Here is a 25,998-nt window from a genome sequence, read left to right as displayed (position 1 = left end):
GGGGTAAATATGATTAAAGTACATGATATGAAATTCTCAGGATTAATTAAAATGCTGTATTAAAAATACAAGTTCTTAAGTATTCTAGGTTAGGCTTAGTGCTAGGACTTGAACCAGGGCCTTGCTCATGATAGGCACTCACTGTACTCCATCCAGGTGTTTTTTTTTTTTTTTTTTTTTTTTTTAACGTGTATGTACAGTATAGGCCAGCAGAGGGCACTGGATCTCTTGGAACTAGAGTTCCTGGAAGTTAGTGCCCAGTGTATGTCTGGGAACCGAATTCAGGTCCTCTATAAGAGATGCAAATTACAAGAGATGCAAATGTCCACAACTGGGGAGTTGCCTCTCTAGCACTTACTTTTGGTTTTTCAGACAGTCCAGGATGGCCTAGAACTCCCGATCCCTCGGCTTCCACCTTCTGAGAACTGGGTTTACGTGTATGTGCAGTCAAACCACGTACAGCAAGTTATCTTAGTAAAAGCAGCACTCCAAAGACTATCTCCATCTAGTGTTAAACTGTTATAGCACGCAGAAAATAACTAAGCTGGGTGTGAGTCAGTGGTAGAGCACTTGCCTAGCACACAAAGCCATCAGCTTGATCCCCAGGACCATAAAAGGACAAAAAAGGTTAAGGGAAGAAGATGACTACAAGCTGAGAAAAGCTACCAACGAAAGGCATGGGTATTAATGGGTATTATCGTTGAAGACTACACAGTATGACTATGAGATTGTGGGGATGCACAACGCTACACCAAGGAAAAAGAAACTAAGACCGGATAATCAATTACCTGTGCTTATCATTTCAATCTTTATATCAAATCAAAATTGTGCAAATGACCGTATGATCTAAAAGTGCAATTATTTCCAGGGGATCCATTTACATTCAGGGTCAGTAATAAATGCAGCGTGTGCGATGGAATGGGACCCCTCTCAAGTCGTCCCTGTGGTCACGGGCGTAGTCCCACAGGTAATAATCCACAAGGATGGAGTTGATCTCACCCTGAGGTTTCTCGCCCCTTTTTTCCAGAAGCTCCAGAAGACAGTCCCGGATCAACTCCACACACCAAATCGAGCAGCCTCGAATTTCCACCTCGTGTTTCTCTCCATTTGAGAGCATTTCTCCTGCAAGGGTTAAAGGAGGGAAAGAAGAATCATTTGTAAACCCAGGCACTGATGTAAGATGACAAGTTAAATTCAGTGACACAGGCTCTGCCTGGCTTATCTCAGTACCCGCAGGATGGAGCATTACACTTGGCACTTACTAGTTCCTCAAGTAAATTTGTAGTCATAAATTTAAAGGGCTCCCCCCCCCCCCCAGCAGGGTTTCTCTGTGCAGTCCTGGCTGTCTTGGAACTCACTCTGTAGACCAGGCTGGCCTTGAACTCACAGACATCCACCTGTGTCTGCCTCCTGAGTATTGGGACTAAAGGTGTGTACCACCACCACCTGGAATAATCTAATGGTTTTTACCAAGGGGGGGAAGAGGTAAAACCTGCTGGCACCATGTTTGCTATGCTTGGGCCTGCTGGAGTCCTTCACAACCACGAGCACAGCCCTGAACCTAAAGTAACCACGGCATCTTTATGAACACGTTACCTTTCATTCATTGTCTGATTCTGTAGTGTTCCATCGGGGTAAACCGCTGAACTGCTCAGTCTCAACATCGCCCTGACTCAGTCACTCTGTTCATCCTTTTTCTTAGAGTGACCGGTGGTATTGATTGAAATTAATTTCTGTTTTTGTTCTTCAGCTAAATTTCAAAGCAGAGCACCTTCTGCTATACTGGGCACTGTTTAAAAACTTAAGGTGTCCAATAATTAATCATTTATTAGACATGAGCATTACAATTTTATTATTTATTTATTTATTTTTGGTTTTTCAAGACAGGGTTTCTCCCTGGCTTTGGAACCTGTCCAGGAACTCGCTCTGCAGACCAGGCTGGCTTTGCACTTACAGACAGCCGCCTGCCTCTGCCTCCTGAGTACTGGGATTAAAGGTGTGAGTTACCATGTCCCACTCAACAAAGGGTCTCCCCCTGTAGCCCAGGCTGCTGTGGAACACACACTGTTGCGTTTCTACCTCCAGAGTGAAGAAAGCCCCTGCCTGCCCCGGCACACAGTGCTGTTTGTAAACAAGAGCAAGCAGGCAAGGGTGTAGGCCGCGTACCTCTGAGGAGCCTCTTTAGCAGTGCATCCGAGTATTTCAGGGCGCCAAGGTGCACGAGGATCTGAGGCAGTCTGTAGTCAGCAAACATGGTGATGCTGGAAATGTCCTCAAAGCAGCCGTCACCCCTCCCTTCCAACACACTCCACGTGTCCGCCACAAGGATCTGGGCCCGTTTGTAAAAAGATATCCTTTTGCCCTGGTGATTGGAGGATACATATCACCCACAGTGCCTTCTGAGAGCATTTGAAAAGGACACTCAACAGAGACATAGACTGTCTCAAAAAACAAATCAAGGGTGCAACGGTCCTCCTCTTAAGCTATGTACTGAGAGGCCACCCAGCTGCACCTGTGGCACTGACCATGCCCAAACAGGTACACGGGGAGCGTGTGGGGTCCAGGACAGGCTTAGTTCTGGCCAGGTCACAGAGAGCAGCCTGAGTGTGGACCCCTGGAATGGGAACTTGTGGTCCTTGGTTTCTCCTCTAAGTGACTTCTCCCAGAATAAACTATATAACCCATGTTTTATCCTTGTCCCATGTATCTTAATCTGTACAAAGATTTTATAAACCTTTTACAGAAAATAAAAGGACCTAACTAACAGCAAGATGGCTCAGCAAGCTAAGGTCGGTGCTGCCAAGCCTGATGACCTGAATTCAGTTCCCGGGACCCACATGGTAAAATGGAACCCCAAATGTTCTCTGACTTCCACACTCACACTGTGCATTACAGCATACAACCCTGACCTGAAAACATAATAAATAAATAACCCTCACGGTTTACCTACTTTCATGAAGTAAACATTTCTAAAGCCGCTATTAAGGACTTTGGGACAGGAGGAGGCTGGTTCCCTGCAACCATGTGATGGTTCATAACCATTCCTAAAACCTGTTCCTGGGGACCCAGCACCCTCTTCTGAACTCCCTGGGTACTAGGCATGCACACGGCACACATATACACAGGCAAGTAAAACATCCACACACAAAATAAACACACCCAAAACAGAGAAGGCACTTGTGGGGGCGGAACATTTAATTCTTTTGTGTGGCGTCTTTCTAAGCTGCACCATGGCCTGGAGCAGTGTAGAAAGAAGAGACGGAAAGTCTCTGGGAGGCGGAGGGGAGTGGACACATGCGACAGGGCATGGCGGATGGCAGAGCACAGGAAGCTGAGTTCACAGGTCACACACATAAAACATAAATCAGAAAGTGTGCAGTGACGGGGACCCCAAAGGGACTTTACAAACATGAAACCTAGCTGTGTACTGGGGGGGGCATAAAGCAAATGTGCATTGTTTTCTATTGCAGAACAAACTATTATAGAAGAACAGTGTGTAAGGAAAAAAACAAAAACAAACCAAGCTTTTCAAGAAATACTTTTTCAAAGAGAAAAACCTATACTTTCCACGTTCTGATTTTCACACAGCTCCGTGAACTTTATAAGTGACTGAAAGTGCTTCTTTGTCATCAAGTGACAGCACTGTGTTGAGGGTTGAAATTTTTTTTTTTGTTTGTTTTGTTTTTCGAGGCAGGGTTTCCCTGTGTGGCTTTGGAGGCTGTTCTGGAACTAGCTAGTAGACCAGGCTGGTATCTAACTCACAGAGATCTGCCTGCCTTTGCCTCCCAAATGCTGGGATTAAAGGCTTGCTTGCATCAAAACATTGTAAAGGAATAAAAGACAAAAGAAAGGAAATCTCTGACTGGAAAACACAACATAATGCAAATTTTGTTATTTCTCCTGGTCCACAGTAAACAAGCTTCAAATTTTGGACACAAGAGAAACCCTGTAAAAAAGTTCTGGAGAAAAAAGCATTAACTCGGAATTATTATTAATTCTAAAATCAAACAAACTCACCTCAAATTCTGTCTCGTCTCTGTAAGAAGGAAAATTTTCAACAACCAGGTGCATTAGCTTCTGTGCGCTTTTTTTGCTCTTTTGGACACAATTAAGAAAGGAGCCTCCAAACTTCTCCAGCAGAATTTTCCCAGTTTCGTTGAGAATGCGATGCCTCTCTTCTATTAAAGGCATGGGCACGGCCGTGTCTGAACGAAATATATCCTGAACTTCATCAAGAGTTACCGTGGCGTAGTAGGAGGCGCTGGTTACTGGTATCCCTTTAAAGAGGAAATGCACAGATTTCTAGAAGTTGCAAATCACATGGAATCAAATGTGTGTTAAAGACGGGGTGTGGTGGCGCTGGCCTAATCCGAGCATTCAGAGGTAGAGAGGAAGCAGGGTGGGAGTAGTCTATTCTATACAAGCCAGGGCTACTCAGTGAGACAGATCCTCTTTGCCTTTCTTTCGGAGGACCAGAGTTCAATTCCCAGCACCCACATGGTGCTTCAAGACCCTCTGTAACTGAAGTTTAAGGGGATCGATGCCCACTGCATGCACACGGTGCAGACGTGCATGCAGGCGAAAACAAACAAACAAAAAAAAAAAACAAAGAAATACAAACAAAATAAATAACTCTAAAACGAATAACCAAACGAGTGCTCCAGACACGAATCAGAGGTGCACAAGGAACAATCTGGGGGGATGCCAGCCCTGGCTGTGCACTTAGAGTAGCCATGTGACACGTGTACTTTCCTTGCATAAAACGTCCTATAATCTGTCCTTTTCTCCTTCGGGCGGCATTCATTTTTCATTTGTTTTTCTGTGACAGGGTCTCGCTCTCTGAGTGGCCTGAAACTACCTACGTTTGGTCAGGCTGGGTTAGACACCGTAGCGATCCGTTCTGCTGAGGGCCGGAGTGCTGGGACTGCAGACAGGATCCAGTGCGTCCAACTTAAACTGAGTTCCTTCCTTCCTTCCTTCTCTCTTCCTCATTCCTTCCTTCCTTTCTTTCTAAACTGAGTTCCTTTTTCCTTCCTTCTCTCTTCTTCTTTCCTTCCTTCTCTCTTCTTCCTTCCTTCCTTCCTTTCTTTCTAAACTGAGTTCCTTCCTTCCTTCCTTCTCTCTTCCTCATTCCTTCCTTTCTTTCTAAACTGAGTTCCTTTTTCCTTCCTTCTCTCTTCTTCTTTCCTTCCTTCTCTCTTCCTCATTCCTTCCTTCCTTTCTTTCTAAACTGAGTTCCTTCCTTCCTTCTCTCTTCTTCTTTCCTTCCTTCTCTCTTCTTCCTTCCTTCCTTCCTTTCTTTCTAAACTGAGTTCCTTTTTCCTTCCTTCCTTCCTTCCTTTCCTCCCTCCCTCCTCGGCTCTGGCTTTGTCACCTCTGCTGAGTGACTTGCTGCTTCCTCCCTCGGGTGGGGCTCCTGGGGCCGCGCACAGGGCGGCAGGGGCGGGGCGGGGCGGCAGGGGCGGCAGGGGCGGCAGGGGCGGGCGGGCCACACCCACCTCGGTCGAGCGCGCGGTTGACGGCCGCGCACAGGGCCCAGTAGCCGGTGTAGGCGGTGCCGCCGTAGCGCACCTCACACCCGCGCTCCTCCTGCTCGGCCCAGAAGGAGAAGTTGAGCGAGTCCACCACGAAGACCCAGGCGAGCGCGGCCTCGTCGGCCCCGCGCGGGTTGAGCTCGTGCAGGGCCCGCCAGTGCTGCACGCGCCAGGCCGAGGCGGCGGGCAGCAGCAGCTCGGCCGCCCGGCGCACGCCCTCGGGGGCCACGCGCACGTCGCGGCTCTTCTCCGCCACGAGCCTCGCCGACTCGCGCGGCGGCAGCGGCGCGTCCATGCGGGAGCTCGGAGCCCTGCGGCCACGCCCGCCCGCCCGCCCGCCCGCCCGGGCCGCGCCCACTTCCGGGTCTGAAGTCCGGAAGTCGCCCCGGGCCGCTTCCGGCCGGCCTCGGGCTCCCGGCCCATCGCACGCCGGGGGTCTCCGAGGACGACTTGGGGTCGCGCGGGCCCTGGGGACCACGGCTGCTGCCCGGCGCCGCCCGGGGCGGGTGTGGTCAGGGCGTCGGCGGGAGCCCCGCACGTGTAGTTGGAACCTTGCGTCTGACCTTGTGCTCAGTCACTGAATTTCGTGCATGTGGCGGGAGTGGTGGTGACCCCCGGGGTTGCAAATAAAGGGACCTCAGTGATGAAGCTCCCCACCCCCAGCCATGACCTAGGCTGAAATTGATGAACTCTTGCTGAGGCCATGGGTGGAGGATCTCACAGGAGATCACCTACTCTGATCAGGATCCAGAGGTCAACAAGCTTGGCTTCTGTTAAACTGCCTGTTGGTGCAGAAACCCCTCCAGCTAACTGCTCTTCTGCTGCTCCAAAACTTGGCTGAAGCTGTTGAGCGAGGTGACCCGGTTGCTGCCTTTAAAAATCTGGTGATCTGGACACTCAGGAATACACCCAGGTCCCTAAATGCCTGGGTGTGGACCCAGGGGGCTGAAATAAAGACTTTCAACTCACTAAAACTTTTAAGTGGTCATCTCTAGTGAGGTAGCCAGAACAAAATAGCAACTATAAATAGGAAATGCAATAGCACCCCACTTTCCACCAAACTTTAACAGACTTATTAAAGTAGATACATTGGTCAAGTTAGAGGTGATCCAAAGTGGCCTGGGGATGCACACTTTTTTATTTTTGTTTATTTATTGAGGCAAGGCTGGGTAGACTTGGATCACCTGGAATTTACTATGTAGATCAGACTGGCCATGAACACATAGCTCTGCATGCCTCTGCCTCCTGAGTACTGGGATAGAAGAAGGTGTGCTTGGGGCACCATGCCTGGCTTTGTATTCTTTTAAATATCGATTTTGTTGTGGAATATTATTTTAAGATGTGTTACATTCATTTATGCAGTGGAATATTTGTTTAATGGTAGAAAATTATGTTGCATTCTTTTATGTAGTATTTGTTTAATTCTGTAAAGGCATGTTACTTTGCTTATCTAAAACGTGATTGGTCTAATAAAGAGCCAAATGGCCAATAACAAGGCAGGAGAGAGAAATAGGGGGCTGCCAGGCAGAGAGAATAAATAGTAGAAGTCTAGGCTAGAGAAAGAGCAAGCAAGGATCAAGAAAAGGAGAGAACGAGGCCAGGGGCCAGACACAGGCTATAGTTTTGTTTCTAGCCCCTATTATTTTAAGGTACGATCCAATCCATCTATTCCTAACATCTCCAGAACAAAGGCGTGTTGAACTTTATCAAAGCCTTTTTGACATTATGTGGTTTCTGCCTTTAAGTTTGTTTATATAGTATATTATATTTTTGATTATCTATGTTGAGCTAAACTTACCACTCCAGAATGAAGCCCAGTTGCTCATAATGTATGATCTTAACGTGTTCCTAAATTTAGTTTGCAAATTTTTTTTTTGAAAGATTTATTTATTTATTGTGTCTACAGTGTTCTGTCTGCATGTATCCCTGCAGGCCAGAAGAGGGCGCCAGATCTCATTACAGATGGTTGTGAGCCATTACAGGTGGATCCTGGACTTGAACTCAGGACCTCTGGAAGACCAGCTCCTGTTCTTAACCACCAAACTATCTGTCCAGACCCCAATTTGTAAGCATTTTGTTGAAATTTTTGTCTGTAGCCATTAAAAAAGAAGAAATTTACCTGTAGTTTTCAGTTGCTCTGCTTTTCCCTGGTTTGGGTATGAAATGCTGTTTTCCTTTCTATTTTGTGGAGCAAGTTACGAATTGGTATGAGATCTTCCTTGAAAATTTAATAGAATTCAGTAGTGAATACAAGAGTCAATAATATGGTGTCTCCTAAAACACATTCAACTAGCAAAGGAAAAAACTATCAAAAAACGGAAAAGAATTTACCAAGCAAGTATCAGATAAAGTAAATGTCATACCAAAGCTAATTAGAAAATATAAAAAGGAGTGCTGGAGAGATGATTTGGCTGTTAAAAGCAATGGTTGCTCTTCCAGAGATCTGAGTTCAATTCCCAGTAACCACACGGTGGCTCACAACCATCTATATAGTGGGGTCTGACACCCTCTTCTGTCATGCACTTATATTCATAAATAAATATGAAAAAATATAAAAATGGATACCACATATTACTAAAGGAACAATTCAAGAAAAATATTCCACACACTGAATATTGGAGCCCCCGATTTCATACTAAAACACACTAATTTGAGGCATACAATGTTTCACAGGTCCTCACACAGGAATAGTGGGGGGCTTGAATACCCGACTCTTATGATGGGAGATGTCATTCTGTATGTGTTTCTCATACTGGTTAATGAATAAAGCACTGTTGGCCAATAGGAAAGGAAGACAGGAGGGACTAGGAGACAAGGAGGAAATAGGAAGTAGTAAGGAGGAGTCAAGATGGAGAGACTGGAGAAAGCAGAACCACCATTGCTCTCGGTAAGACCACGTGGAAATACATAGAAATGGGTTAATACTTAAGACAGAGCTAGCCGATAAGAAACTAGCACCTGGCCAATAGCATTGTATCAAATACAGAGTCTGTGTATTATTTGGGGCTGGCGCGGCGGCGGGACAAGACCAGTGGCGGCAGGCGGAAAAACCGTACTCCTTACACTCTTATATTTAAATAGGTCTCTCACATTAAAACTAAGCAAATAAAGACCAGAGCTAAATTGCACTATGGATCAATTAGAACACCGCCCCCCACCCCAGATATCAAATACACTTTTTTTTTCCTCACTGAAACTTGAAATCTCCAAAAATAATATCACAGGACACAAAGACTCACAACAAAATTAAGATTACACAATACGTATTGAACAGTGAATCGTCCAGGAAATCAAAGGACGTTTTATAAAAGAGTCAAATGAAGAGGACACAGCCTGTTAGAACCTCTGGAGCACAGCCACGACAGCCCTCCTAAGTTTATATAACATGAGTGTACATTAAAATAATCTGAGAGGTGACTACAGAGATAGATGGCTCAGCACTTAAGAGCACTGGCTGCTCTTCTAGAGGACCTGGGTTCGTTTTCCAGCATCCATAGGGTGGCTCACAATTGTTTGTAACTTGAGTTCCAGGGTTACAGGTGGGAGGGCACCCGGCGCACACAGGGTTAACTACAGTTGACCAAGACGTTTATCTGCCATAGATGACTTGGTTTTTGAGAAAGGGTCTTGCTATTTAGCTCAGTGACAATCACAATTCTGAAGCACTACATATCTATCTCTTGATAACAACTTTTGCTGTTGTTTCTATTTTCAGCAATGATAGACTATGACAAGTACTTAAATAGTTGAGCGCCTGGGTGTGGCAGTGTTGACTTTACTCCCAGAACTAGAGAAAGGCAGGTGCATGTCTGTGGCTTCAAGGCCAGCCTGGTGGTCTGCATAGTTTCAGGACAGCCAGGGGTATGTAGAGACCCTATCTCACAAAGCAAAACAAACAGAAGAGACTAAAAGAAGCAGTTTAATAGGAGGCAGAGGTAGGCTAACCAAGGTCATCCTTAGTTACAAACTAAGTTCAAAGGCCTGCATGCATATTCTTTCCCCCAAGGTGGTCAACTTTCGCCACTTAGGTATCTTCCAGTCTTATCACTGTCCATGTCTATTCATACCCACCTAGACTTCTCTTTATCCAATTGAAGAAAATAAGTCATCACTATTAACTGTAGTGGGCACCTTGGAATAGACCACGCCCATTGGGGGGTGGAGACAGGGCCGGTCGTGACCTGGGGGAACTAAGGCTGAGGAGAGGCTCGGAGAGCTCTCTTGCTTGCAGCACGGGGACAGGGGTACATCCGGAGGCATCCTTGGGACCAGGAACCTGCTGGTGTTCATCTGTCTATGTTGTAAGTTATTTCTCCCTGAATAAACATCTATTCGGCCTATTTGTTTATCCTGATCCTTATTAAACATCAATAATTAACATTTTATATTTTCCATTGTATTTGCATATAGGACCGCAACTCAGATAAGTTCCCCATTTTAAAAACGTTAGTACTACACTTCATTTTACACTGTAAAGTAACAAGGAAACATAAAGCAATAGTCTAAGTCAGATACACTACAGAACAAAGGGTTCCGTGTGTTCAAGGGCCTAGTCCTCAGACTTAGTGTCTGAACTTTTCCTTCCGCCAGACTTCTTTCTCAAATGGAATTTACTAAACTTGGAGGAATCATATCCATTTGTGCACACAAACTAACAATGCTTACTTTTATGGATCTACTAAAAGGAGACCCCAGTTTGGGGTCCCAACATGCTTGAGAATGCATCTTCACATGTAACTTGTCACATATACATATACGCAACATATAGACAGGAAGACCTTGCCTCAAAATCAAGGTGGAAAGAGAGAAATGACTTTGAAATAGTCCCAGCCCCCTCCTTTGGAGCCCCTAACGCCTACACTCATTCCCACTGAGGACAAGGTTGAGTAACCTAGTATTAGTTACTTGTCCCTATAGGAGTCACAGAAACACCTGACAAGGAAACCTGAGTCTATTTATTTTGGCCATTACCATGACAGCAGGAGCTTGTGCTAGTCACAATTTGCAGTCCTGAAGCTGAGCTTAGCTCACTTTCTTTTATTCAATCTCAGTACCTAGTCCACAGAAAGGTCGCACCTCACCTCAATTAACTGAATCTAGATCATCTCTCATAGGCAATATTCACCACCAAGGAGTATCCTCCAGATAGTCTCACACAGCCATGGCTGGTTTTTTTGAGTTCTTCCTGTTCCAGCAGCTTCTCTCTTGCTGTTAATTTGCATTAAAACCTTGGGGTTTTTTTGAGACTTTGTGTGTGTTGCTCTGGCTTTCCCTAACTCACACCCACAACTGCCTCTGCCTCCCAAGTGCTGGGTTAAAGGAATACACCACCACCCCAGGTTTAATACCTCCTTAAACGAACATTTAAATTTCATTTTTTTTTTTTTTTCAGTGTGTATGACATGGGTAGGCTCTCTGATCCTTTCTGCAAGATCAGAGGACAGCTTTGTGAGTTGTGGGCATTGAATTTAGGTCACAAGGCTTGTGTGACAAGTGTCGACTGGCCCCTGGATTTGATTAACCAGTACCCTTGGTGTCTTTGTTGGTTCTAATAATGCAATTTGAGAAACACGGCAATATTGCTAAGAATTCTGCTATGTCAGTCTTGGTGTGGTGGTTCAAGATTATAATCCCTACACTGAGGAGGCTCAGGAAGAGCCACAGTTGAAGGCCAGTCAGACTGCAGGGCACACAGCTAGCCTGTCTACAGCAAACCACCAAAGTCACATTAGAAGTTCATTTGGGCTCATGGGTTAAAGGTGCCATTTCTGACCAGTTTCATCCATGGTCTCCCATAGAGAATTCATTCTTTCAATTTATTCTCTGACCTACACACACACACAAATAATATAGTAAAACTTGTGATTTGAGTTTTTAAGCCTAGTTTTGAGGGGCTAGACACAGTTCAGTTGGTGAAAATGCTTGTACAACTGAGTTAGGGTTCCCCGAACACCATCGAAAGCCAGGGCAGAAGCCTGAAAGCTGTGCTGCGGGCAGAAGAGGAGGCCAACTGTTGAATTGATTCAATGGGCAACCAGTTTCAAGTAAAGTGAAGTCAGGAAATCCTCTGGCCCAAACCCCATGTAACAACCCTCATGAACAGACACGTGTACAAGCTTCAAATCTTATACACCAGTTGCTTCCTGGAAAACTTCCATATACAATTTAAGGGATTATCTCAGTTTCATTTCTGTCCAAGTCTTGCTATGTAACCCTTGGCTGGGCTAAACCTTCAGCAATCCATCTCCCTCTGCTGTCCTGGGACTATAGGTATGCCCAATGTTGCCTAGTTTAGTGGTACTGGGGACAGATCCTAAGGGCCTCAAGCCCTCAGCTAAGCCACTTCTTTAACCCTGTAGACTTCCTAGTTCTTAGGTTATACCATTAGGCAAAAACCCTACCTTTCCAAAACTATGCAAGAGTAACTCTCTAGGCATCCGGGTATTGTTACTTATGTCATATTCTCCCAGTGACTTTGTGAAAGCAGAGACAGTCTTAAGGAACGCTTCCCTCTAGTAGAACTCTTTCCTCTTAGGAGCTTTTTTGCTCCATCCAAAAACCAACCCTCAATTCACTTAAATGCTTAGGCCAGGCTTTGCCTAGGGTACAATGCAGTCAGCCAAGCCTTAGCCTTCTGGGAAAAGCTCAGGTTGCTGGTTTAAAGGAGGGATTCATTTAATGGCTCCCTAACAAAACTGTATGTCCTTTTACAAACTAAGCACCTCATCCTGTTAAAAATCCCTTGGCAAGCACTACTCAACTTGAGTCACAACCAAAACCTGCCCATTTCACATTCTTAACACCAACACTTTCAAACTTACTGGAGCTAAAATCAAGTACTGAGGATAGTTATGAACCAGCTAAACTTTGCTACTGCAGTCATTTTATAGCATCTCCAATAAATTACACATTTGAGGCTCAATTCATTCAAAATTTCTAAGCACTAAGGCCAATTAGCATCAGTAGCTTCCTGAATTTTCTATGTGCTATATTTAACCACACATTGTCTCTATGTGCTAGAAAACATTTCACACCAAAGCCCACATAATTTAAGATTACTATATTTCCTTACAAGAGGAACATGTCAACAAACTTTACATGTATCAGTCAACCCCCTTTCAAACTGGGCACACATCAAAACTAACATCATGGAAGTTTTATTTAGATGCGTATTTTTAACTATCAATACAGATGCCAAATTACTACACAAAACAGCCACAGGAACTTTTTTTCCATTTTTTTGAATCGTTCACAAACATTTCCTACATAATTCAACACACAACAGAGAAATGGTACATCTTTTTTTCTTTCATTGTGCATACAATGGTAAAACAAGTATATATATATTTTTACAAAGTTCAACTAACAAGACACTAGCAGGTTGACAGTTTGTCTATAGGTGAGAGGTTATCTAACAAAAATAACCAGGATTTACTCAGCATCAGCCACTTCCATAACCAAGTGTTATTCTGATTAATAAAGCTCATTGCCCATCAGGATTCTGGCATATACTTAAGATGGTTAACTTCTAATATTGCTCCCCACCTTAGTTCTCCACAACTAACATAGAAAACTGTTGAAAAGTAGTGGCAAACATTTGCAAAAACAAAATCCCAAGCTTATTATAAGCATGACTATGTGATGGAAATTTATCAAGCCACATCTTTCCAACCATGAAGAAACCACCCAAACTTAAATTGCCCATGTGTTTTGCCTATGTCCAAGAGGTGCACTCATATCCAACAGAGGAGCTGAAAATCAAACTTAGTGTTTAGTTTAGGGGTGGGCTGGAAAACTCAAACCACCATTTGAAAATTGTCTTTAAAAAAAAAAAAAAAAAAAAAAAGACCACCAAAAATAGATTCACTAAATTTATTTTAAAAATCATAAAACGTTTCTTACAAAAGAGCGTTACATTCTGCACACTGCTCTGAACAAATGCCAGGGACACGTGGACTATTACTTTCCTCCCTGTCCCACCCCCAATGTTACAGTGACCACAAAGCAAGGGTTCACAATAATTACACGGGGGTAATTTTTAAAACCACCAACAATGAACAAAAAATAAAATTCACTCACTCTGCTGCTGTTTCAAAATTTCAATGTTAGTTTTTGCATGCCCTCCCCCCAACCCTGTTTGTAAGGAACTAAAACATTACATCTGGTGAACAGCAAAGATTTCACTACACCTCAAATGCAGAACACCTATGAAGCAGAGGAATGTTGGCTTTTTAAACAGAAGCAGATAAAAAAAAAAAGATGCAGGACTCCTTCAGTTCTTCACTAGTCTTAGAAAAACTTTCCAGAATACTGCTTCACACTATAAAAAAGAAAAAATATCTTGCATTAGAATCCTTCAACATCTGCATACTGCTTCACACTATAAAAGAAAAGAAAAAAAAGTGCGAATTAGAATTTTTGTTCGAAACATCTTAATCAACATTAAGACAATTTCAATGCTAAATTAAAATGATAATCACGTCCATTATAATTAGAAGAACTTTAAAGAGCACTAGCAACTATGAATTAAAAGCAATGTAAAACTCAAGAAATGTCAGTAGTAGTGCAGGGTTAAGAAAATGAAACTAGAAGTGTTAATACTTGGTAGAAAAGACAAAGGAATGCGAGGAAGGTGTGAAATGCTGCGTGTTACAGCACCATCATTACTGTCCTGTAGAGGTGGCCTGTGCCATATGGCAGACTGTGATTTGTTGTCGTTTTGGTTATCTAAAAACAACAAAATCACTAGTCTTCCACACAGAACTAGGCCAACATCCAATGACTCTTCTACACTTTCTACAGGCTCTGTATAATTTATTACAAGTGGTGGTTTTGGCAGCAGTTTTCACCAGAGAAATGAGAAGTTTGCTTGGTTAAGGCTTCTTCCAGCAAGATTAGTATTGAATATCTTCATTTTTTAGTAAGAAAACAGAAGAAAATCAAGGCAGAGCTATTAATTAGGATGTTTAAGAAGTTAGAATCCCCAAGTGACGGAAACACCATGGTTTCTAAAAGAAAAATCAATTGGGAAGAAAAGGTTTTTTTAAAAAAGGTTTTAGTATGTATATGCTAACACAAAGCTAAGCTTAAACTGACCTGTTCTGCAGCAAATACTGTGCATTCTGTATCTGGTCCTGTGTTCCTGTAATGGTAATGATCCGATCTTCAGATCCTTCTAAAGGCTCATCAATTTTGATTGATGCTCCCGACTCATGACGGATTTGTTTGATCCGCTGACCGCCTTTGCCAATAATAGATCCAGCCAACTGAAAAGAGTTTTAAATAGAAGCTTAATGACAACTCTAAGGAAAACTTGTATCTGTTATCAATGACCAAAAGTAGTAACTTTATAGAACATACTAATTAAGAACCCCAAACCACCATCTGATGTGAGATTTACCACACTCCCCATAAGCCCTTAAACATTATCTCAATCATAAATTAGAAAGTCTGCCCAGTTTACAGAAGCAGCAATTAACAAGAAATTAAAAAATTAAAAGTTCCCTGAATTAAAAATACTTACATCTTTGGGAATAGTTACTTGTGTAGTAATAATAGGTCCACCAAGATCACCATATGAGCCACGGCCCCCTGCATAGGAATAATCTGATTTAAATAATGAGCAGTAAGTTCATGTAAAAATATGTACAAATTAATGTTTGATTTCACAAAGAAGAAACTTACCATATCCAGAACCACCCTAAAAACAAAGAAAAACAAAATTACTTATTTTAATATTCCAAGGAAAGGGGGAATCCCAGAGCTTAGTTGGGGGTGGTGGTGAAGCTCCCTGTCCACCCACACCCAGTTTATTACAGTAAGCAAACTGAAGATTTGGGTGAGACCAATTATTAGTAGGCAAGTTAGATTGCTGATAATTACATTAACACTATTAATACCCAACCTGTGGTTCATAAGCCATCTGCCATTCTGACGGGCTCCATGTGTCAATTGCAGAGTCCCAAGTTTCATCAGCACTGAACCCAACCTGTATTAAGAGACAGAAACACCAAACTATTCAGACAGCTGTGTAATCTTGCACAAAATGCTTGATGATAAGGTCTCTTACAACACCCCCTCAATAAATCAAAATTCTTACCATGCCATCATAGCGGTCCCCAGGCCTTCCTCTTCTGTCGTAAGCCATTAGATCTCTGCAAGCATAAACATGTGTTGTAATGTTTATATACTCACATCAAGATCACACCATTGACTGCTTATATTAATGCTTAGCTAAAAACTTACCCTCCTCTGGGTGGTGGAGGAGGAGGAAGAGGAAGATTCCGAGCTCTGCTGCCACCCCGGCCACCTCGACCAGGAGGTGGTGGTGGAGGTCCTCGACGAGGGCTCATATCGTCATAATCTCTTCTAGCAGGAGGCATGGGGCGCCCAGCCCGACCAGGAGGCATTCTGTCAAAACCACCTCTTCCTCGCATGGGAAATCCCACAGGACGTCCACGGCGGTCATCAAACATCATTGTGAAACCACCATAGTCATAGGTTTCATCATAAAAGTTGGGATCATAAGGCTGTGCACGTCCTTTAATGGGAGACTAAAAACAAAAACACAGCACTTTAAAGATGGAAGTAAGAGCCTTGGTCTGATTTACACATTCCAACAATTACTAATCTCAAAAGGTAAGAGAGGCAGAGACAGGAAGAGGCAATGGTGGAAAGGATTTACAAACACTGACAAAGGAGATCATTACCCCAGGTATGTCTGAAAGAAGCAAGCAATGCAGAACTGTAAGGACATTTGCATAAATGACCAAGGGCTCTCAATATCAAAGCAGGCAACTCAAAACTCCCAGGGAAATATCAAAACTGAATACAGCCACATTTCTGTCTGATGAAATACAAACAAAACCATCTTAAAGATACCTCAGATATAAGGTCAAGGATGATCTTGATGCACTCTACAACCCTGTCAGGCTTTCCTCCAATAAGAACAACTCTGTCAGTAGAGTGAGGACAGCATTCCTGGAAAAGCTTGATTGTTGTCTGAGTGTTCTACAACACATTCACAAGAAGAAAATTCATTAGAGGACGTTAACACATTAAATGAAGTCCAGGCCCTCTAGTTCAGACACATGAACCCAATAGGAAAAATGTGGCCAACTATACAGGGCCTAGAAATGGCATTAAGTTAAACAAAACTTAGTTTTGTTACTTTAAGACCCAACTAAATAGTGATGGGTTTATCTTAAGAGACTAGCCCAGAGCCATCTCTGTACAGAAAATTATTAAATCCAGCAAAGAACAAAATAACAAAATAATGCCTTACCTCTCGAAGTTCTTTAATTTTAGCACCTTTGACACCAATAATTCCTCCTGCCAGACTTTGATGAATCAACAGTCTCAACTCGCAGTCAAAGTCACTTCCTTTATAGTGTTGGTACTGTGGAAGGGAAAACACACAATTTTACTCTCTTGTTAAGTACCTTCCCAACACACTATCAGCTTATGTTTAAGCACAATATAATGCACTGTTGCAGTAAGCAACCTGAATTTATATCTCAATAACTTTACCAGTTATGTGCTTATTATCCTCAATAGCCAGGCCCAAAAAGGACAATCTGCACCACCTTAAAAAACTATTTTATTTTCAGGTCCTGCAACACCATACCCACACTGCAGCCATTTAGCATGTCGCTGTTACCACAAAATTATTAACATTCAAATAACACCATAATAAAAATGACTGCAAAGCACTTTGCAAATGTAGTTAGTTCCCACTGCAGCATGGAGCAGGGTCAACAGTGAGTTGTAAGACCATTCATTATCATAGTTTTAAGCCTTTTTCTATAGAGATGGGAAAAGCACACTATGTTAAGAATAAATCGATCCTATGGGCCAGGCTCCATACTTCAGTGGGGTTCAATGGCACTATGACATACATTTAAGCATTCCACAGCATCAGATTCGAGCGGGAGCTGGCTGGTTGCAGTGGGTGATGGCAACTGCAGGCCCTGAAAGTAGAAAAATAAGAATAATAGGTTAAGTGTCTAGCGTGATCAGGCTATTGTCGCATATATTGGTAAAGCTACTACAACATATTTTAAAACAAATCTATTATTAATCCAGAAAACAGCTTATTTAACAGTAAGTCAACATAAAATCACCTTTCCAAAAGGCAGTAAATCAACGTTTACACAGACCCTTATTGTCAATAGTACAGAAAGCGAACCAATCAGCAGCACCCATGGGTCCATTGCTTCCTGTTTACAGAAGCACTATGACAGATTCCTGCAGCTGTAACTTCTTTAAGACTGTCACCTGGAAATGAACTATAAACAAACCCAGTCTCTCTACTTGGGGGGGAAAAAAAGTAAAATTTTAACCTGTCCTAATTATATCTAAATTACCCCTTATATATGAACATTGTTAGTTTAAGAAAGGAGACTCTAAAACCAAGACCTTTAAAATACACACTAAATTATGATACAAGACCACAGATATTTATGATCTCAGGAGTGGCCAGCATAAATTTTAAAGACAAATACGAGATGCAATACACTATGAAGATTTTGCTGCTACAAAATTGTCACATTTCTGTCCCCTCCCGAAGTACACCCATCTTGCCAAATTTTATTAAAAAGCAAACAAAAAAGAAACCTACCTCTTCCAAGGTAGGGATGATTTTCTTCAGAATCTCTCCAATCGTTTCAATATCAGCACTGATACTCAGTATGCTGCCAAACATCAAATACCACATAATACAAAAGGTGGAAAAGAAAAGTGAGTTTTGTCATCAGCCAGCATCAACTTTTAGAGAAGTAACATCACAATCACTTAATAGTCCCCATTTAAAGTAGCCTATTTATGAATGTCATACATGCATTTTATTTTATGCCCAATACAGACATAACATTATTAGAAGACTTTGAGAGAGAGAGACAGAGAGAATGGGCTGTTGGAAGGGCTCAGATTAAGTGGCAATAATCGACCAGAATTGAAGCAGAGTTGAATTCTCATGTTCCCCGCCACCAAGTTAAGGACACCCTCGCTGTTACATTGGCAATACTGGCACACCTTCTCTTGGGTAAAGTGGGGGAATATGCAAGTGGTGAACATCGTATCTGGAGTAAGGTTATGGATACCAGTTAGAAATTAGACTACTAATGGGCTCTGCAAGAAAACAAATACAAATGCAAGACAAAACAAAGACAATACAAATGAGAAGTGAAGGAAAGTGAACCAGTTAGCGTTTCTCAGAAAAAATTATGAACAGACAATGTTGGGAAGCAAGGTGGGCCACAAAGACAGAGCGAGAGACTATCTGGTAACAGTCTGATTTACAATGCAGCAAATATGCAACACTTGAAGCTGTGCTCCTTCCATTGAAATAAAATTAGTGGATCGTTTGGGTGGGCAACTCACGGTAAAAGTTCAGTGACAAAAGGACTTAATGGGGAAAATAAGACAGAAACTTGAAAAACAATACACCGTCTAAAGGGGATACTATTTAATTATATAAAAGGCAGGTAATAAAATACATTTCTCTCTTTCTAATCAGGCAGTGAGGCATAAACTGTTGGGACATACCGCTCGGGGCCACTGCTGTCTGGGACTGAAACACTGGCATTGTACTGCATTGGTCATTGGCGTTCGTGGATGTTGGCATTGGGCATGGGCATTCAATCAGAAGTTGTCAAGTATTGTACCCGTTTGGCAACGAGCACATTTTTGGGCATAGCCAACCAGGGTTTTCACATGGGCGTTCAGGGGCGGATGGGCCAACGTCATGGTGGGCAACGCAGGGGTAAGTCGATCCAGTACATGGGCAACGGAGATATATGGCCAAAAAAACAAGGAGAGGGAAAAGGGGGAAAAGCAATAAATTTTAATTTAATACAGACTATACTCATACTCTCAATTAATGAAACAAGCTTAAGTTGCTCTGAAGACTAACACAATAATGGACTTCTCTATATCTGACTGTGGCTTAACATTTAAGGACCTTAAATGATGGTTCTAGTTTTGTTTTTTTGTTTTGTTTGTTTTTTTTTAATGTTTCAGTAGCAGGCTGGCTCGTGAGGGTAGACACAAAACCTGTCGTGACTCAAAAGTTTACTGAAATCCTTGAGGAAAACGGGGAAATAACCCAGATAATTATACAGAACATCTGGATTAGAAGGAAAAAGAGGTTCAAAGACAAAACAAAAATTCCCACACCAAACCCAAATAGTAAGACTGATTTGGTTTCATGAGGTGTAAAACACGTTCCTGTATCTCATAAGCAGGTTTGTAAATATTAAAAATTAAAGTTTGTAGCAATCAAGAGAAACACAAAGATCTGTTACCGAGAGAAATGAAATACTGTTAGGTACTTAACACAGTTATTTGCCTCAATTTTACCAAGATAAACATTGAGAAATTTTGGTGTAGTCAAGTACTAGAAATAACACACACACTTCTGGCACTGCCAACATTTAATGTGTCTAATCACAAGAGTCAACCCACTATAAATTATGAAGACTCAAATTCTAGGCAGATAGCCCCGATCGCCAAGATTAAGCTATTTTTTATCCACGTTTAAAAATCGGCATTAGCTCCATGTTGAAAGCTGTGGAACAGATGAACTTTGAAAATAAAGGTTGGTTTTTTTTTTTTTAATCAGCCATCCTCAATGGCTGTCAGTAATGCCTGATTCTCTCTCACACATACACACAAGAGGAATGATGCAATTAAGGGCTTTTACACTTTGTCTCTTATTTCTAATTAAGATGTTTTATCTTATTTGAAGGGTCTTATCGGAAAAGAAAGATTTAATTATATAGTTCCACCTTAATCAGGGATTAAAAAAAAAAAAAGAAGCAGGAACCATCTATAGAACCATTAATCATTACAAATGGTTTGTAGTTACATTCAGTGATTTCTAAGATGTGAACCTTTAAAAAAAAAATCTAGAAACATAACAACGAATTCACTTGTTCAGTAGTTTAATACTTACGTCTGTACGGAGTGCCTTAATATTCTTGCCTCCTTTTCCTATCACTGCCCCAGCATTCTAGAATAGAAAAAAAATTACTTTGCATTTCCATATAAAATTAACAGTTCTACCTGTATTTTTTAACCTTTAACAACAAAGTCTTCACAGGAGTTGGAATTTACTTAAGAATGAGGGGAAACCAAGATTTTACTTACTGAGTATGAATAATTTTATAATAATCTTCAGAATATTTAGACCACCTAAATTCCTAAAAAGTATAGATGCTTCTACAAGTACCCTCTTGTGAAAACCAAGCAAAATCTATGCAGCAAATATCTTAATGATTTGAACAAGGTTATGAGGTAAACATAAGCAAACTAGTTCCATGGGTAAATAAAACACTAACCAATATCTAAAACCCATCAAAGCCTAGAGTGCTGCTCACTCTTCTGATTTATATTTGGAGACATTGGTAATAGGGCTTTCACACCTTTCCACTCCAGGGCTACCCGGAGTTCAGGAATCTGTTCATAAAGAATCAAGCCAACTACTGGCTTAAGGGGGGGGGGGTGAGGTGGGGGGACTGATCCAGAATTCAAGTGGCCGCACCTGAGAGCCTGTCTCAGAACAAATCTTTCACAAAACTCTAAAAGCTTTCCAGGGAGCAAAATCCGGGCTTAAAGTGAAACATTTTACTCTAACGACAAGAAAGCAGCCTTTGTACCTTGCTCTGAAGCAAAATGCGCAGTTCCACCATCTCCTCGGTGTTTCTAGATCTTTTAAAGGCTTGCTCCTCTTCCATGTCCTCTGCAGGGCGCTTACCTGGAAATTAAACCATTATACAAGGTTACTTCTTGTTCATAAAACCCAAGAACACAATCTCAGACCATGGAATTTTATAATTATGAAATAATTATAAACCAAAAGTATTGTGAAGTCAACACACACACACACAAATTACTTATAATTGAAATATCTTCTCACCAAATTCACCATTGGTTTCGGTGTTGGGGAAGGTTTCTTCTGGCTGCTCGGTCTCCATTTTCTTGAATTAAATGGATACACCAATCTGTAAAAAAGTAAAGAAGCTAGTACATTTGGCTATTTTTGCTTAAAATCTCTAAAGAGACTCTGCTTCCAGAACATTCACACACATCCTTTCAGAACAGAACCGACAGACACCCTAATGCTATAGTAGTCTATAAAGCCCAGCACAAACCAGTTATGTTTCCCTTTTTATTATTCAATACTAATATTGGGTGACAGGTCCGATTTGAGGTAACGGGCTGTTTTAAGCCTAAAATTCAGCAGAAGAGCCAGGTGTGGTGGATTGCTTTCAGACTGAGACGTCTCAATGAACCACGACGGCCCAGCTACCTACCATGAAGAAGAGCCTATTTCCCCCAAGGAGTCAGCAATCCCATCCTCAACTTCGTTTAATCACAACTGAAAAGCCAGCCGACCCAAAATTTCGCTCACAAAGCTAACTCTTGAAAAGAAGCACCTTATCACAAGAGCAGTGCCATTGTAAGACCGGTGTAATTGGAAGGGCGTCCTGCTCGCTCGCGCCCGACAACATCACTTCCACGAACCCTGCCAAGCCCGCAGACCCCAAGGCAAACACACACGAGCCGCTTTCAACGTCCACGGGGAGAAACCCAAAACCCCAACCGAGGCGCAGACCCAGACGACCGCCATTGTCCGGCAGAGCTCACAGCTAGCGGCGCCTTCAACCGCCAACAGCACCGTTAGACTTTTAAAATGGTGCTTCAAAAACAAAAAAACGAAAAAAAAAGTACGTAGAAATCCACCGCCAGCGCCACGCTCGAAGCCTGCACGCAAAGCGGCGGAGCCGGTGCGGCCAACCCGTGGCGGCTGCGAGCCAATGGCTGGCTCAGGCCGGAGCCGGGGAAGGCATCCGGGCCCCGCCGCCCCGGCCCCCGCCGCCCGCCCGCCCGCCCGCGCAGCCAGCGGGGCGCACGCAGGGGGAGCCCGGGCCCCGCTCGCTCGGCGCCGCCGCCGCTCCTCACCCGGATCCGACAGGAAATGGCGGCCCGCGTAATGGCGACTACGTGCGCCGAGGCGGAGCCGCGCGAGGCCCCGTCCCCTCCCCCCACCGCGCCCAGCACGCGGGCCGCGAGCTCGGGCCCCGCACCTCCCCCACCCCCACCGCGCGAGACAAAGCGGCCGCCGCCGCCGCCGCCCGCCCGCCGCCCGCGCCACGCAGGCCTGCCCGGAGGAGCCCGCGCCGGGGACGGGCGTGCGGGCGGCGGCGGGGCGAGCGGGCGGACCCCGAGCGCCCCGGCCCCGGCCCCCGCTCCGTCCCGGGCCCCGCGGCCCCCGCGCCCGCACGCTCGGGGAAATGGCGGCGGCGGTGGGGGGAGGGGAGGCCGGGCAGCAACGACCCCGGCGGCGGCCCCCGGCCTCCCGCCCGCCGCCCCGGCCCGGCCCGCTCACCGCGCCCGCGGGTCCGCCGTCGCCTCCCGGCCGCGCCGCCGCCGGTCCCTGCTGCCACAGCGAGCGAGGACGGCCCGGCCCGCCCTCCGTCCCCCCGGCCGCCGCGCCCATTGGCTGCCCGCGCCCCGGCGGCCGAGCCAGGCCCGCGCCATTGGCCCGAGGCCGCGTCAGTGACGGCGCCGAGGACCCCGCCTTCCGCCGGCGACTCCCTCCCTCCCTCCCTCCCTGCGGGCCGCGGCCTGAGCAGGAAACCCGGGCCGGCTCGGCTCGGGCCGCCGCCCCGCCGCCCGCACCCGCCACACCCGGGGCCCGGCCGCCCCGGTACCTGCAGGCCGCGAGCGAGCGAGCGAGCGCGAGGCGAGAGGCGAGAGGCGAGCGCGACGCCGACGTCCGTGCAGCGGGGAAGAGGATAATGGCGTCTGCAGCGCTGTCGCCCGGAGCGCCCTCCTCCTCCTCCTCCTCCTCCTCTCTCGTTCGCGCACTCCGGAGCGGGGGGGGGGGGGGCGACGCGCCTCTCGCGAGATTTGAGGCGGGAGTCGGCGTGCGGCGGCGCGGGGCGGCTCTAGGGTCTCCGCGAGCCCCGGGGCGGGGCGGGAAGCGGAGGGCAGGACGGACGCGCGGACGCGGACGCACGGACGCCCGCAGGCGGCGCCGGCTCGAGGCGGGAGGCCGGGGGCCAGGTCGGTGCTCGGCCCGGTTCCCCACGCCGTCGGCGCCCCTGCGCTCGGCCCGGGAGACCCGCTGTGCCAGGGCGCGCGGGACGGGGGAAGGGGAGGGGAGGGGAGGGGGGAGCGGGGCGCTCAGAGGCTCAGAGCCGCCCCGCTCCCCCTCTGCGCGCCTGCCCAGCGCTGTGAGTTATCCTCAGAGAAACTTGCAGTCTCCCCTGTGGGTCCCGTAAATGCGGACCGCAGAACTCGACGTAGGCTCTGCCAGGGTAACGAACGCAGCGCGCGGCCGTGGGCATCCGCCCCTGCCCTCCCCCTCCCGCTCTCAGCAGCCCGGCCGCCCAGGCCTCCGCTCACTCGCCCTCAGCCCTCTGTCCTCCGCCCCGACCTTCCTGAAGCGCCAGGGTGTCCACCGTGTCCTAACTGCAGCGGTCTCTAACGTCGTGGGCCTGTGACAGGGCGGTTGGGGTGTCTTACTTACTTGACCAAACCGGGACGAGGGCCTGATAGGCACGGACTGAGGCTGGTGTCAGGATGGTTCGCTTTGACCCGCGGTAGCCCGGGCTGGCTGAGTGGAAACGGCTGTGCACACGGATGAGCCTGGCCTCTCGGATGCCTCCGGGCCTGGCCCAGAGTCTACCCCTTTGGCTTTTGGGAGCGGGGTCTCACTGTGTAGCTCACAAAGACCCGCCTGCCTCCGCCTCCCAGGGCTGGGCTTAACGGCGAGCACCACCTCACCCAGCTGAAGTCAGTGTCGCCTAACTTTCCCCTCGTGAGCAGTGGGGAGTGGGAGCCGTCTTGACTAGACTCCAGTGAAGTCACTTTCTCTCGAGTTGATCCAGGTTTCGTCTTCTTTTAGGTTTCCTCTGAGTAACTGGAAGTTTGTCTCCTCATTTTCTATTTGAAGGTGGAAATTTCCAGCTGATTATCAAAACCTCTGCTCAGGAGTGGGTGTTCAGCCGAGTGGATGTGTGGCACTTAGGCTATGGGTGGCACAATGAAGCCTGTGTCAGATGCTCCATTTAGTGACTCCCGGGTACACCACGAGTTAATGGTTATAGTCTAATGTCTTAGTGTCAGTTTGGAGCCGGTATTACTTCACTGAGGTTTAACATAATTGGAACTGTACAGTAGCTAGCTGGAATAACATTTAAAATACGGAAGGTATTCCAGAGTTCTCTACTTCATGCCACACTTTGTGCTGGCAATTTAATGCTTATTACAATATTTTGAATAAGTTGTGATTATCTTTGTTTTATGGGTGTGGTTGTTCATGGCTTTAATCCTAGCACTTGGGAGGCAGAAGCAGGTGGGTTTGTGAGTTCAAAGACAGCCAGAGGCTATATAGTAAAACTGTCTCAAGTAACAAAACACACACACACACACACACACACACACACACACACACACACACACACACACACACACACACACACACACACACGGTAAGGGAGGAGCAGGTGTGATGGTCCAGTAGGTAAAGGTTCTTGCTGCCAAGGCCAGGCTTGATGTAAATTCCATCACTGGAACCCTGTGGTGGGAGAGAGCTGACAGATCGACCTCCCTAATCTCCACAGATCCAAGGCCACCTTACAAAGCTGGGTTTGCAGACTCCTAGATGGAGTTTTCTCTCACTTTTCCTTATATGAGGTTTTGGAGAATACACACTCCTTATTTTATGTCAACTATAATAGAACATTTTTTCTTCCCTTTTCGTTTTTTGAGACAGGGTTTCTCTGTGGCTTTGGAGTCTGTCCTGGAACTCTCTTGTAGAGCAGGCTGGCCTTGAACTCACAGAGATCCACCTGCCTCTGTCCCCCGAGTGCTGGGACTAAAGTTGTGGGCCACCACTGCCCAGCTGTATAACATTTTTTCATCCCTGATTTTTTTTTGGGGGGTTACCTTCTCAAGATTCTTTTAAACTGAACTTGATTTTGTGAGAGAGCCTGTGACTGAATGCGCTCAGGTGTGAATCAGAAGGCAGCCTTGTAGAGTTGGTTCTCTCTTCTGCCATGTGGGACTGTAGCGTTGAACTCACTCACTGCATTTAGTGGCAAACACCTTTAACTGCTGAGTCATCTTGCTGGCCCAACTTTTATTTTTTAGATGAAAATAATATACATAAAATGGATATAATTTTTTTGTCAGTGTTTTAGAATCTCAGCTATTGGTTGGATGTCACATAGACTATCTAGGGATGGTACTTCTCTATCAAAACATTTGAGGCTGATTGAAGATTAATCACTGGGGCAGATATGTGACAAGTGATAGAACTTTTCTACATTGTTCTCTTGTTTCTTTGTTAGTAGCTGGGATTTAGAATTAAGATCTGTGTGAACAGCCAAGTCTTATCAGGCACAAAGGCTGATGGAAATACTTTTCTTACCATAAAAGCAGTTTACACTAAGAA

The 25,998-nt window shown here is 45.1% G+C and overlaps 2 protein-coding genes across 5 annotated transcripts; both read right to left on the bottom strand.

Moving 5' to 3' along the window:
• Positions 1–789: 789 nt before the first annotated feature.
• Positions 790–5,829, bottom strand: Qng1 (Q-nucleotide N-glycosylase 1). Its single transcript, XM_051194175.1, has 4 exons — positions 5,499–5,829; positions 4,018–4,277; positions 2,167–2,362; positions 790–1,122 (listed from the first exon to the last, which is right to left on the bottom strand). Exons 1-4 carry the CDS (start codon positions 5,827–5,829, stop codon positions 890–892), a joined length of 1,020 nt encoding a protein of 339 aa, XP_051050132.1. The 3' UTR covers positions 790–889.
• A 6,846-nt stretch (positions 5,830–12,675) lies between these two features.
• On the bottom strand, positions 12,676–23,275 carry Hnrnpk (heterogeneous nuclear ribonucleoprotein K). Of its 4 annotated transcripts, none has more exons than XR_007835114.1 (15): positions 23,253–23,274; positions 21,451–21,535; positions 21,191–21,288; positions 20,488–20,544; positions 19,080–19,123; positions 18,154–18,226; positions 17,432–17,503; positions 16,819–16,932; positions 16,416–16,544; positions 15,780–16,087; positions 15,634–15,688; positions 15,423–15,522; positions 15,058–15,140; positions 14,631–14,800; positions 12,676–13,914 (listed from the first exon to the last, which is right to left on the bottom strand). XR_007835114.1 is itself a non-coding variant. In XM_051194174.1 (15 exons), the coding sequence occupies exons 2-15, from the start codon at positions 21,506–21,508 to the stop codon at positions 13,824–13,826; spliced, it is 1,320 nt and encodes a 439-aa protein (XP_051050131.1). In that variant the 5' UTR covers positions 21,509–21,535; positions 23,253–23,275; the 3' UTR covers positions 12,676–13,823. The 4 variants fall into 4 exon arrangements, 1 of the variants encoding a protein (XP_051050131.1); XR_007835116.1 differs by having other exon boundaries at positions 12,676–13,854; XR_007835115.1 differs by lacking the exon at positions 23,253–23,274 and adding an exon at positions 22,497–22,520.
• Between the last annotated feature and the right edge of the window lie 2,723 nt (positions 23,276–25,998).

The sequence above is a fragment of the Phodopus roborovskii genome, unplaced genomic scaffold (genome assembly GCF_943737965.1).
Source record: "Phodopus roborovskii unplaced genomic scaffold, PHOROB, whole genome shotgun sequence".
NCBI classification, from domain to species: Eukaryota; Metazoa; Chordata; class Mammalia; order Rodentia; family Cricetidae; genus Phodopus; species Phodopus roborovskii.
The sequence above is the reverse complement of the archived record's forward strand: the minus strand, read 5'-3'. Positions and strand labels throughout refer to the sequence as shown.

What these genes read in the sequence shown, in the direction of transcription:
- Hnrnpk (XM_051194174.1), bottom strand. Translation starts at nt 21,508, where the DNA reads ATGGAGACCGAGCAGCCAGAAGAAACCTTCCCCAACACCGAAACCAAT. An exon ending in GCATTTTGCTTCAGAGCAAG is followed by an intron (nt 20,545 to 21,190) that starts GTACAAAGGCTG and finishes TTTCTATTCTAG; the next exon opens with AATGCTGGGGCAGTGATAGG. An exon ending in GACAGCAGTGGCCCCGAGCG is followed by an intron (nt 18,227 to 19,079) that starts GTATGTCCCAAC and finishes GATGTTTGGCAG; the next exon opens with CATACTGAGTATCAGTGCTG.
- Qng1 (XM_051194175.1), bottom strand. Translation starts at nt 5,829, where the DNA reads ATGGACGCGCCGCTGCCGCCGCGCGAGTCGGCGAGGCTCGTGGCGGAG. An exon ending in CAACCGCGCGCTCGACCGAG is followed by an intron (nt 4,278 to 5,498) that starts GTGGGTGTGGCC and finishes TCCTCTTTAAAG; the next exon opens with GGATACCAGTAACCAGCGCC. An exon ending in GAGACGAGACAGAATTTGAG is followed by an intron (nt 2,363 to 4,017) that starts GTGAGTTTGTTT and finishes TCCAATCACCAG; the next exon opens with GGCAAAAGGATATCTTTTTA.